The sequence below is a fragment of the Charadrius vociferus genome, unplaced genomic scaffold (assembly GCF_000708025.1).
Source record: "Charadrius vociferus isolate BGI_N301 unplaced genomic scaffold, ASM70802v2 scaffold45, whole genome shotgun sequence".
In the NCBI taxonomy this organism is placed as follows: domain Eukaryota; kingdom Metazoa; phylum Chordata; class Aves; order Charadriiformes; family Charadriidae; genus Charadrius; species Charadrius vociferus.
In genome coordinates this window covers 2,797,046-2,808,473 of record NW_009648712.1, presented here as the reverse complement: position 1 = coordinate 2,808,473, position 11,428 = coordinate 2,797,046, and the positions used below count along the sequence as shown (strand labels likewise).

Sequence of the window (11,428 nt, the reverse complement as noted above, 5' to 3'; positions counted from 1 at the left end):
TGCAATGGCCGACGTCTGAGGAGGACTCTGTTCGTCTGCCTGCGATCCCGATCCTGAATGCAGATCCGGAATCCAGTTCCCGTCCGTCACTGAGTCCAGCCTGGGACTGCCCCAGTGCCAGCCGGTGTCGTGATTGTCATCTCGGGAGCTTGATACGGTTTTGTATATATTTCATTTTTTTTTATTTTATTTTATTATTAATATTTCCTTAAAGTAGTTTAGTTCCTTCTAAACTCGTAAGTCTCTTTTTCCTCCTCTGCCCCTCTCTCTGAAGAGGGGTAGAGGAGAGCATCTGTCGGTCCCATCTGGGGTCCTTCAGGTCCCCAGTAGCCGATTTGGCCTAAACCACGACAGAAGTGAAAATGTGTTTAGGAAACCTGCATGCCTTTAAGGACAACAGATTCCATGCACAAGAAAAACCCATCCCAATTGTCCAGAAAACAAGTAGAGGTATTGGGAGACTAGTTAACCAGGGAAGATACAATGCGAAAAAGCAGCATGGAGGACTTTGAAGCAGGGACAGGCTACAAAGGAGGAATTTAGAAATGTTGCCTAGCTGCATAAGTATGATGTTGGGGAAACAAAAGCTCACCTGGAGTTGATGCCTGTAAAGGACATCAAAGACAACATGAAGAACTTCAGCTGCCCCATTAACAGTAATATCCTGAACAGGAAAAATGTAGGCCTGTTGCTGAATGGAGACAGTGATCTAGTAACAGCAGATGTGGATAAGGCTGAGGTACCCAATTCTTTTTTTGCTTCAGTCTTCACTAGCCAGGTCTCCCTCTTCTCCATGATTAGTGAAAAAGTTCAGGGAGGAGACCTGTCAGAAGCAGGTGGGAATAAAGCAGAGATTACTTGAGAGGACTTGACCTGTAAAAGAGTCCATGGGACCTGATGGGGTAAACCCAAGGCTGCTGAGGGAACCAGCTACCATCCTTGCAAAGCCACTTTCTATCCTCTTTGAAAAGTCATGCAGGGGAGGGAAGGTTCCCAACAACTGAAGAAAGGCAAATGTTGCACTCATCTTCAAATGATGCCACAAGGACAAAAGGTCAGACTCTCTTTGGTCCCTGGGAAAATAATGGAGCAAGTCCTCATGGAAGGCATTTCTGAGAACTTGAGGGAGGAAAAGGTGACTGGGAACAGTCAACATAGGTTTACCAAGAGTAAATCATGTCTGAGCACCTTGGCTTTCTTCTTTGACAAAATGACTGGAGACAAGGGGAGACTAGACATTTGCTTTTAAAAATTAGGAAATGAATAAAATATTAAAGTTTTAATCATAGTCCCTTCATGGGGCTGAGGGAGAAATCTATGTGGTCACTCCTTCCTTCCTCCCTGCGGAGGAAAAACCATAGCCTAACATAAAGGAGACAGCAATTAGGAGAATCGGGCTTAAATACTCGTCCCAGAAATAAACAAACAAAAAATAACACAATTTCTTCCAACATCTATGTTTTATTTGTTTGTTTGTTTGTTTTTTTAAGACCTGAGAGGGTAAAGTTAGAAAAACATTGTTGTGGTTTGAGTTGAACCTCACAGAATCATAGGCCTACTGTCACCATGTATTTACAAGAGCTATTGGACATCTGCAAAGACAGAAGAAAATGCAAAGGCATGAAATGGTGAAATGGATGAGTGAGTGCATAGAGGGACTTGGCTTAGAAACCACTTTGGCAAGCAAAGTCCATTTGTGTCAGTGCATGAAGGGCACACCCAAGAATATGCTGAATAAGCATGTTACCACAGCCCCGCAAAATGTCCGATAGGGAGGAGAAGACTTAGGATGCCACCTTGACCAAGACAGCTGTGAGCACAGCAACTAAGTGCTTGACTTACCCTGGGAACACCAAGCAAAAATTTCAACAATTAGAAAAATACAACAAATTCTTCAAATATACAGGAGTGGTGTGACAAAGCAGTTTGAACTCTGTGGGTGTAATAAAGAACATCAAAAACATTGACCTCTAGTAGCTCCACTGCCCTGTGTGGTTTCAAATTTGCTGCACATGGTGCTCTCTGACACCCTCTGGTTTTCCAGGACTGCAAAATGTGGATACAGTTTACCTAGCCAATAATTTTGTAGGGCATTTTTCCAAAGTAAACAACACATTCTTTAATCACAAAATGCAAACTGAATTTTTATACTGAAAGCATAGGAATAGAAAAGCAGACAACTCAAATACTTTCCCATTTTGGGCCTACCTACAGTTTCTCTGTTTAACAGATATTTATTTAGTACATCAGCTATTCTATAAATGTTTTAAATGTGTGTGCGTTTGGTTTATTTTAAGCCTCACAAAAAAACCCAAAACAAATCGCACAAAATCTGTGCCAGCAGCTTAGCTCGTGACAGTGAAAACAGCAGTGCTGCATCAATGACCTCCTCCTGAAGCTGTATCTCTCTTAGCAATCCATAACGCTGCCCACATGAGGCAAGGAAGCATAACGAGGATGAATGGTGAAAGATAATCTTCCACTAGTACAAAAACTGGCAAGAGAAGTCTTCAGATCCAGACCTCTGAACAGAATGGCATTTTAGCTCCTCAAAGCCATCAACTTTCGTGCTATGATTAAGCTGCTTACATACATTTTAACTGTGCTTGCAAAGGACTACTCTGCTTCTGCAACACTGCTACAGCCAATTTCAAATTAGATAAAAAGTACTATTTAAATTGACTCTTACTCTTCATTGTTCTGAGCATCAGACTGCTCTTTCCATATTTTATACATTTCTATATATACACAAAGAGGAAAGAAAACTATATAAAAGGAGAGAAAAAAAAATTTAACCAGTGACTCTCACTTACCCATCCATGAAAGCCTTCTGGGTGAGTTGCAACACCCAACACAAGATAAGAAAGTTTGGCACATGGAATGGGTTATAATCAAGCTCCATTTCCTTCTCCAGCACATGTACCCACTCCTTTCAGCACTGTGTGTTCAACTGCTTTGTTTATTAACAGCTGCTTAAGACACCTCTGTGTCAGCTTTCAGACCTCTGTTTGATACTGGTTCAGCAGCAGAGAAAATCCATAGAACGTCACAGTAACAGGACACAAAGAACTGATCTAGGATAAAAATCACTCTGTCAGTTCAAATTTGTTCCAGACGTTTTGATGGAATATCTTTGCACTTGCAAAGCTTTACGCCCCAGAGGGTATTGTCTATTCTCGCACAGCCAGCCAAAATCATAAATCCAGCATGAACTTTGTATTGCTTGCTCTGCTAATTCAACAGGAATGTGATCATGTGCCCAAGCCTGGCCCTTCTTTTAGGTAATCAAATAGTGCACAAATATGACACTAAATATCATTTAAGCATGACCAAAGAGGCAGCCACTGTCAGGAGAAAAGACAGTACTGGTGAAAAGAGAACCATTTATGCCTATGACAATTTTGAGAACCAATCTCAAAATTCCATTACCATGGAAACTTTCGTTCTCTGAAAATCATCCAGAATTGCTAACTTATGTGTGTGGTGTCCTACAACATATAGTATGGACTGTATTAAAATTAGAAAAGGACAGATATGCTGGATTAGGCAGCTCATTCACTTGCATATTGCTCACTGTGGGAATTATAATGACTACAGGACACTGTCTTGTCTTCATAATAGTTTTTAAAATGAAATTGTACTGTTCCTGTGAGTATTTATACAACTTTTCAAAAAATGTAGCAGAACTGCTTCTACACTGAGAGCTTTACATTCACAAATAAGACATAAATTTTAACTCAACACATACACAAGCAGGTATCTCCCTTCAATGAACATCTATGGAGATATATATAGAAGAGTTCTTTCATAGTACCAGATCTATGCATATATTAAAAAAAAAAAAAAGGAAGAAACAAAACGTACCAAAAGCACATCCAACTAAACTTGTTATTCTTCTCAATGCCCTAGGTGGTGTTTAACCTAGCATCACACCAGCAAAAACAAAACCAAGATCCTGAAAAATAGCAGAATCAGGGCACATACCTGCTTCTGCTGCACTCTTAACCAATGCCATTAGTAAACAAAAGTTTTTTTCTTTATTTCTGTTGAAGACATATGTGAAAATATAGCACTAGATAAGAGAGGAACCTTATCTGCAAGTCATTTATTTTAACTCTCTAAAAAGAAGGTGTGTTACGTGACCTCCATTTTGCAAACATTTTGGGACATAATATTTTCATGAAAGCCATGCGAAATCTCACATGACAGAGAGGGTAAAGAAATGGGTTCAAAGAGGAATTGATCCACAAAAGCCAAAAAGTAATTTCATACAAGGAGTTATGGATGCACTTTCCTTTGCAGGCCCCACGAATAATCATTAGTAAAGTGTATGGGGCCCAGCAAATGGCAAACACACATACAATTATGGCAAGCGACTTTGCAATTTTCTTGTCCCGCTGCAGTTTTGATCCGGTCCTTGAACGGAAAGAAACAGAGAAGTCCTTTTTGAGAGCAGTGGGACTGGTTTGTGTTGGAGATGGACAGTTAGCCATCACTGCTGGTCTCCACGACCTTGTAGATGAAACACTGTCCTCTGCTTCTGATGGAGGAGAAGATGCTCCTGGCCTTGGCAAGAGGCAAAATCTCCAGGACAGGCTGTCTCTCCTTGGAAGCTCACAGTCCTGCATGCTGCCATGCCGCTGGCGCCTCTGGATGTTGTGGAAGATGTGCACGTTGAAGTAGGTCACCGAGAGCAGAGGCACGAAGAACTCCAGCGTGGACGCACACAGGAGGAAGTACCAGTTGTCAAAGAACTCAGCGTAGCACTGGTCCACCGCTACCACGCTGTGTCCGGCCACGTGGTCCCAAAAGAGGATTGCTGGGCAGTAGAGGAGGAAGGCAAAGACCCAGACTGCCACCATCTTGATGACAGGGTTGGACGCTATTCCCTGCTGGGCTCTGTAAGATACCTGAGAAGGAAACAAACATGTCACATATTCAGATAACATTTTGTAACAACTATGTCAAAAAAACATAAGCAAATCAAATACAATATTTGTTCTGTAATTCCCCAGACACCTAGAACATCTTCACTTATGTAAGGTCCCGAAAAACTCTGTTAGTCTTGCTCATCAAATACTGTAGCTCTGTAATTGATTTTAATACTTGGGATTGGAAAGGGGCAGAAATTATGACAGCTAAACTACCGTTCGGCTTCCAGGTGTGAAAGGACATGGCTTATTTTCATCACCACCACAGTAAGGTAGCAATAAGGAATCAGTTTATGGTTCATGAAATGCCCAAGCTCAGAGGAGAGTGAAAGCAGCTGTGGGATGTCCTTCCGGCACAGGCAAAAGTAGAAGCCTTCTGTATTAGACAGGTTGCCATGTGCGACTGCAAACACTAGACAATATAATTTTTAATACTGTCTCCTCTTGTCATAGCAGAAAACTCTATCTCACATACATGCTTTAACATCCCTTACTTTATTGAAACATTCTGTTCTAACACTCACTTTACCTTGTAAACAGCTCATTGCATTACTGCAAATCTTGGTGGTTTTATGCCTACCCAGACCACATTAAGCTATTTTATTCTCTAGCCATAAATATCTACCTTTGAAAAAAATACTAAGAATTAAAATCATGTCATCCAAAGTTAGGAGAGGTAAAACTGCCCTTGTAATAGCCCAGCAAGTATGCACAATACAAACTTAAAGGTCTTTATCCCCTGCATCTCTCAGAGAGCAAGATGATCAGTTAATGAGAAGCTGGACAATTTCATTTCCTCAATACTGTTCAACATTTATCATCCCAGGCATTACTCAGACCCAGAATTACTACCTTCCCCATCAGCTTCCTATGCTGTTAATTAGCACCTGCATGCTATACAAATACTAATGAATGGTATCTTCAGAACTGCATATGACAAAAGGGGCATTGTCCCTATTTTACCGGTGAGTAACAGAGTAGTAGTGCAGTGTTACACACATTATTTTAGATTCTCTGTTTTAAACATCTGCAGCCTGAAGATTCAGGCACTTCTCCATCTTAAAGCATCGCATTGGCTCAGAGCACAGCTCCAGTTCTGCAATAATGAATTTGCAGCCCTTTGCACGACCACAAGTATCTCAGTGGCAGAAGTATCTCAGGCAGAAAACAGGAAGCTCAGCACAGCCGCACAGAAAGTTAAGTCTGAAATGGGTGGCCCCTGGCCACAAGCTGGGTTTGCAGTAGAGGCACCAGTAGATCCCACGTCCATGAGGAAACATGATATCTTTTCTTTGGATAAGAGCCCTATGTTATACTCTCCTGAACTAACTCCACCCTAATTACCTAAAGAAGAAAAACAGAATGTGATCATGTAAATGAAGACCATCAATAATGAGTAAAAACATGGACCTCAGCTGGGTTGCAGAGGCCTTTTTAATTTATATTTCTCACATTCTGAGCTCTGCAACTTCATTAATATTTTTCAATATTACAATTTCTTAAATACAGGGATTTTCATACTTTATTTTTCAGCTTTAAAAAAAAAAAAAGCAGCAACAACTAACCCTAAAACCACAACACTGGGGAAGAAGAGAAAGAGATTAGGGATTGTATCAGCACTTCCCAAACGAGAATCTCTCGATCTAATACAGCCCATGTCACTCGAGCTAGCACTCATGAAAAGCACTTTCCATCTGGACCAAACACCAGGTAGAGCTTAGAATGGTGAATGATAATATTTACCACTGGATTCCTCAGATACCTTCTGAAGCAGAGGTATGATAATACTCGAGAAACACCTCTTACCTCTCCACATATTTTGATTTATTCTTCCTTTTGCTTCAAGGGATTAGTTTCCACCCAACTGCTTGTTGGCAGCACATGTCAATCACCCCCTGTGGTAATGCAGATCCTCATCTGATCTTCAGTCAGTCTATCCCACATCTCTCTCCATACCCTCTTCTCCTTTTAAAATTTATCCCAAGCCTAAGCACATCCTTGACTTAACCTAGTTTTCGTTACCACTCTTCTCATGACCAAAGCCCAAGTTCTCCACACTCCTGCTGCCCCTTTCCTACCTTGACTTTCCCACCTCCTCTATAGTGTAATTAAATAGTTTCTAATCCAGGCGGCAGGAGGGAAACATTGAAATCATAAGCAAGGCGTTACCCTATCTCTAAGTCCCAATGTAACATTGAAGCATCAACGTTTCTCCGCATAAAAATGGTACAATAATGAAGGACTATTTAGATTCTAGTGTTAATTGTGAACACTCCGACTTTTATAGAAATCTCAATATATATTGCAAAATAATTAGAAGTGTTCTTCTTACAGCTTTTGTAACTGACAGGAAACGGTCGTAGCTGATAAGGACGATGCTAAACACTGAAGCTGTGCACAGGAGATAGTCCATAACTAGCCAGAGCTTGCAGATGCCTCTTCCGAAGTGCCAGATCCCTGTCAGGGCATAAGGGATGTACAAAGGCATACAGAACACACCTGTGGAAATAAACCAAACGCACACATCAGTCATCACTGCAGGTAGTGCTCGTGAAAGCATAGAAACACTTCTTTGGTATCTGATAAAAACACCATACTGACTGGAATTGCCATGTGGAAGGCTTTTATTCTCATGCAACCAATGACCACTTTACTACAAACTAAGCACCAGTAACTTTCTTAGAATTAACACCGTTCTGAAAGGTTTATTGTGTGTCATTATTACTTCTCCTGTTTATATCACCTTCTAAAGGAAGGAGCAGCTGACTTTTTTACCTGCTGCAGTAAACACTATTCTGTATAAACTGCTGAAATTAAAACAAACAAACATCTTCTCCCTCCCCAATGTAATTTACTGTTTTCTACAATAAATTATCTGATTGCCATGCTTTTATCCTCTTAGAAACATGATATGGTGTCCAAAAGTGCTCCAGAAGTAACTTTTATAGAAGTAAAATGTGAATTTCAAGCTGATCTTTAAAACTGTATGATCAAAAGTCTGACAAAAACTGCACAGTTAATTAAGTACACTGTTGTGGTTTGACCCGGTAGGCAGCTAAACGCCACACAGCCATTTGCTCACTCCTCCCCAGGGGGATGGGGGGGAAATCAGGAAAAAAAAAAAGTAAACCCCGTGGGTTAAGATAAAGACAGTTTAATAGGACTAAAAAAGAAGGGATGGTGATGTTGATGATGATAATAATACTGATAAAAGAATATACAAAACAAGTGAGGCACAATGCAATTGCTCACCACCTGCCGACCAATGCCCAGCCAGTTCCCGAGCAGCGGCCTGCCGGACAGCTTTCCCCCTTGTTAATATGCTGAGGATGATGTCATATGGTATGGAATATCCCTTTGGCCAGTTGGGGTCCACTGTCCCAGCTGTGTCCCATCCCAGCTTCTTGCGCACCCCCAGCCTCCTCACTGTCAGAGCAGTATGAGCAGCTGAAAAGTCCCTGACTTAGTGTAAACACTGCTCAGCAACAACTGAAACATCAGTGTGTTATCAACATTATTCTCAGCCTAAATCCAGAACACGGCACTATACCAGCTACTAGGAAGAAAATTAACTCTATCCCAGCAGAAACCAGGACAGTATACCCAGTCTAACATTTCTTCTCATTGTAATTCTTGATCATAACCACTTTTCAGTGGTGAGCTATGAGGGTATTACCTATGGAAACACACCAAGTGGTGGGAACATACACGAGTGACTCACACCCATGGCTATCTAAATTTAAGCTGTTAAATACAAATGTTGTGAAAGTGCCAATAATGAATTTCTAGGTGATCACACTACACACGCAGTCACAAAGCAGCCTTGAGAGGCTGAAGAGCCAATGGTGTAGTTTGCTGTGACGCAGTGAACAGCATCTATGCTGCAATGAAATGGAATCACTGCACCTGCAGAGCAACTGACACTTGTTCTTTTGAGCAAAAGGTTATATTATAGATTTTAACACTCACAGGGGGGAAAAAAGGGTATTACTTCAACTTTAGATTTACTTCATAACAGTGTGTCCTCCTGTAACAGGTACTGAAGAGTATCTTGAGAGTTTCTGTTTCCCTAAAAATCTTACAATTCCTGTTATTCTCCCTCTACTGAGAATCAAGAGATCTCAATTCAAATCCAGCTATAGGTCCAGAAGCACAGAGATAAAGCAAAAATTGTTGAAGGTCAAAATCAGATAGATTAAATTTATTGAAAGAATAAGCAAAGGGCCCTGCAAGCATGGAAGTGTGTGCTTTTCGCAATTAGGATCAAGCAGAAATTAAGGATAATTTAGGTATACCCTAAACCTAAGTTATGTAGCTACAGAAATACAAATCAGTTTGACTTTAAAGTCTGTGAAGCTTTTAACCACATTTAGAATGAAAAACTAGACAGTCAGATAAACGCAATATCACAAAACAAAAATTGATGGAAGTTCGGTCATGCCAAGATCTACTTCCTTCTTTGATGGGGGACATTATTTACTTTGTACTTCTCAGCTAGATACTGGTATTTGTTCAATGAGGTGCTACATTGTGAGCCAGATGACAGAATGCCACTCTGTCCACTGGTTTTCTGTTCACTGCTGTGGTTTTTTCCTGTGTACCGCAGCCAGACAGCAGCAAGAGCTCTGCGGCACAACAAGGCAGTTATAAGCTGGAAGAAGACATGAAGCGTATGGTGGAAGGGATCAAAACAGAACAACACAAGGAGATCTGGGCATCACGAGGACCGGACTATTAGAAACCATGGTCCTAACAGAACTTCTGACACTGGCAATAAATTTTAGGAAGAGTTCCTTCTGTTCTTTCAGTATCTTTTTAAAATGTGTAGGTAAAAAAGTAGAATAAAAATAGTTTTAAAAGATTTTGTTGTGACATGACAAGTCAGTATATAGATTTCATGAAATAGCCAAACCTGTTTAAAACCGTCTTTCTGAATACTCAATGATTTAACCAAGACTTTTACCAAAGACACCTAACACTTCACAGAATATTGCAATGCATCAATCTCCAGTGGCACATCACACAAATGTTTTAATTGTACTTTTTCTCAGTACAAGTTTCAAAATTTCTCAGTACAAGTTTCAAAATAAAACGTGTCGCTGTGTATAAATATATATGTATAACATCAAACTTAGAGACTGTTTGATTTGTTATTTTTATTTACCTATATAAACACATATTCCTGAGGTATGACTCTAGATAGAGTATGTACAGCAAAATACTTAAAAATACTACTCATCACCATTTAGTTGCAAACTTCAGGCAATTATCTGTATCATAGAATGGTTTAGGGTGGAAGGGACCTTGAAGATCATCGAGTTCCAACCCCCCTGCCATAGGTATGGACACCACCCACTAGACCAGGTTGCTCAAAGCCCCATCCAGCCTGGCCTTGAACACCTCCAGGGATGGGGTATCCACAACTTCTCTGGGCAGCCTGTTCCAGTGCCTCACCACCCTAAGAGTGGAAAATTTCTTCCTAATGTTTAATCTAAACCTGCCCTCTTCCAGTTTAAAGCCATTCCCCCTCGTCCTATCACTATGTGAACTACTAAAAAAGTATTGTATGAGAGTAGATTGAAAAAGAAGATAATCAACCATGTATGCAAGATCTGCCAGATAATATATATGATATTCAATTTGACTATCTAAACTTTAGTCTGACTCTTCACAAACAACTCCAATTCTTTGTTATTCCACACAGATTCACACAGACACTAGTATTTTTTCCTGAAGCCATGACGTTAAGCATTAGCTGTTTACCTGGCAAAGGATCCACTTCTTATGATAATGTATTTCTGAAAAATAGTAGGCTGCTAGGACACTTAATGCAGTCTCCCCCATTCCTTACCCGACACAGCTGGGAAATAGTTCTCTTAGAAGAAACCACCCAGCAAAAGAAGCCCACTTGCTTCTCCTGAGATTCCTAGCAAACAAGTAGTACGTGCCTCCACGGCTGCAACTTACCCACTGCAAAGTCAGAAATGGCGAGATTGAGAAAGAAATAGTTACTCCGATGCCTGAGGTTTCTGTCCATGATGAAAGCAAGGATCACCAGGACGTTTCCGAGGATGGTGACCAGAGCTAGCAACACCATGAGGAAAGCCAGCAGCACCATCACGCCCAGTGAAAACTCGGAGCTCGGTGACTGTGTGGACAAAGTCTCGTTGCGTGCTCCAGCCATATGCGGAGTTTCGGCAGTGCTGTTGTGCATGTTGCGGATCCAGGTCAGTTCAGTCTGGGAAAAAATTCGCATCTGGCAGAGTTATCCAAAAGGTTGAGATTCATAAGGATTATAAACAGAATGGGCCAAAAATCTAATAAACAAAAAATTGACTCAGAAGGGCAAAAATTAAAAGGTTCTGATGCTAGATAAATCTAGTTTTCCTAAGATTTTGTAATTTTAATAAACACCAATGCATCTGAAGCCATGTTTATCTCTAGAAGTCACCAGTAAGAAATATGTAGTTTTCCCAAGCTCATATTGTAAAATGCAA

The 11,428-nt window shown here is 40.7% G+C and overlaps 1 protein-coding gene across 1 annotated transcript; it reads right to left on the bottom strand.

Moving 5' to 3' along the window:
• Window positions 1-4,118: 4,118 nt before the first annotated feature.
• Window positions 4,119-11,187, bottom strand: LOC104287928 (histamine H3 receptor-like). The gene is made up of 3 exons (XM_009886661.1): window positions 10,899-11,187; window positions 7,264-7,430; window positions 4,119-4,910 (listed from the first exon to the last, which is right to left on the bottom strand). Exons 1-3 carry the CDS (start codon window positions 11,185-11,187, stop codon window positions 4,119-4,121), a joined length of 1,248 nt encoding a protein of 415 aa, XP_009884963.1.
• Between the last annotated feature and the right edge of the window lie 241 nt (window positions 11,188-11,428).

Bases quoted from the DNA above. Each gene is read 5' to 3' on its own strand.
- LOC104287928 (XM_009886661.1), bottom strand. From the start codon at position 11,187: ATGCGAATTTTTTCCCAGACTGAACTGACCTGGATCCGCAACATGCAC. The intron at 7,431-10,898 runs GTAAGTTGCAGC...TTATTTCCACAG, and splicing joins CATTTCTGACTTTGCAGTGG to GTGTGTTCTGTATGCCTTTG. The intron at 4,911-7,263 runs GTAAGAAGAACA...TTTCCTTCTCAG, and splicing joins TCCTGTCAGTTACAAAAGCT to GTATCTTACAGAGCCCAGCA.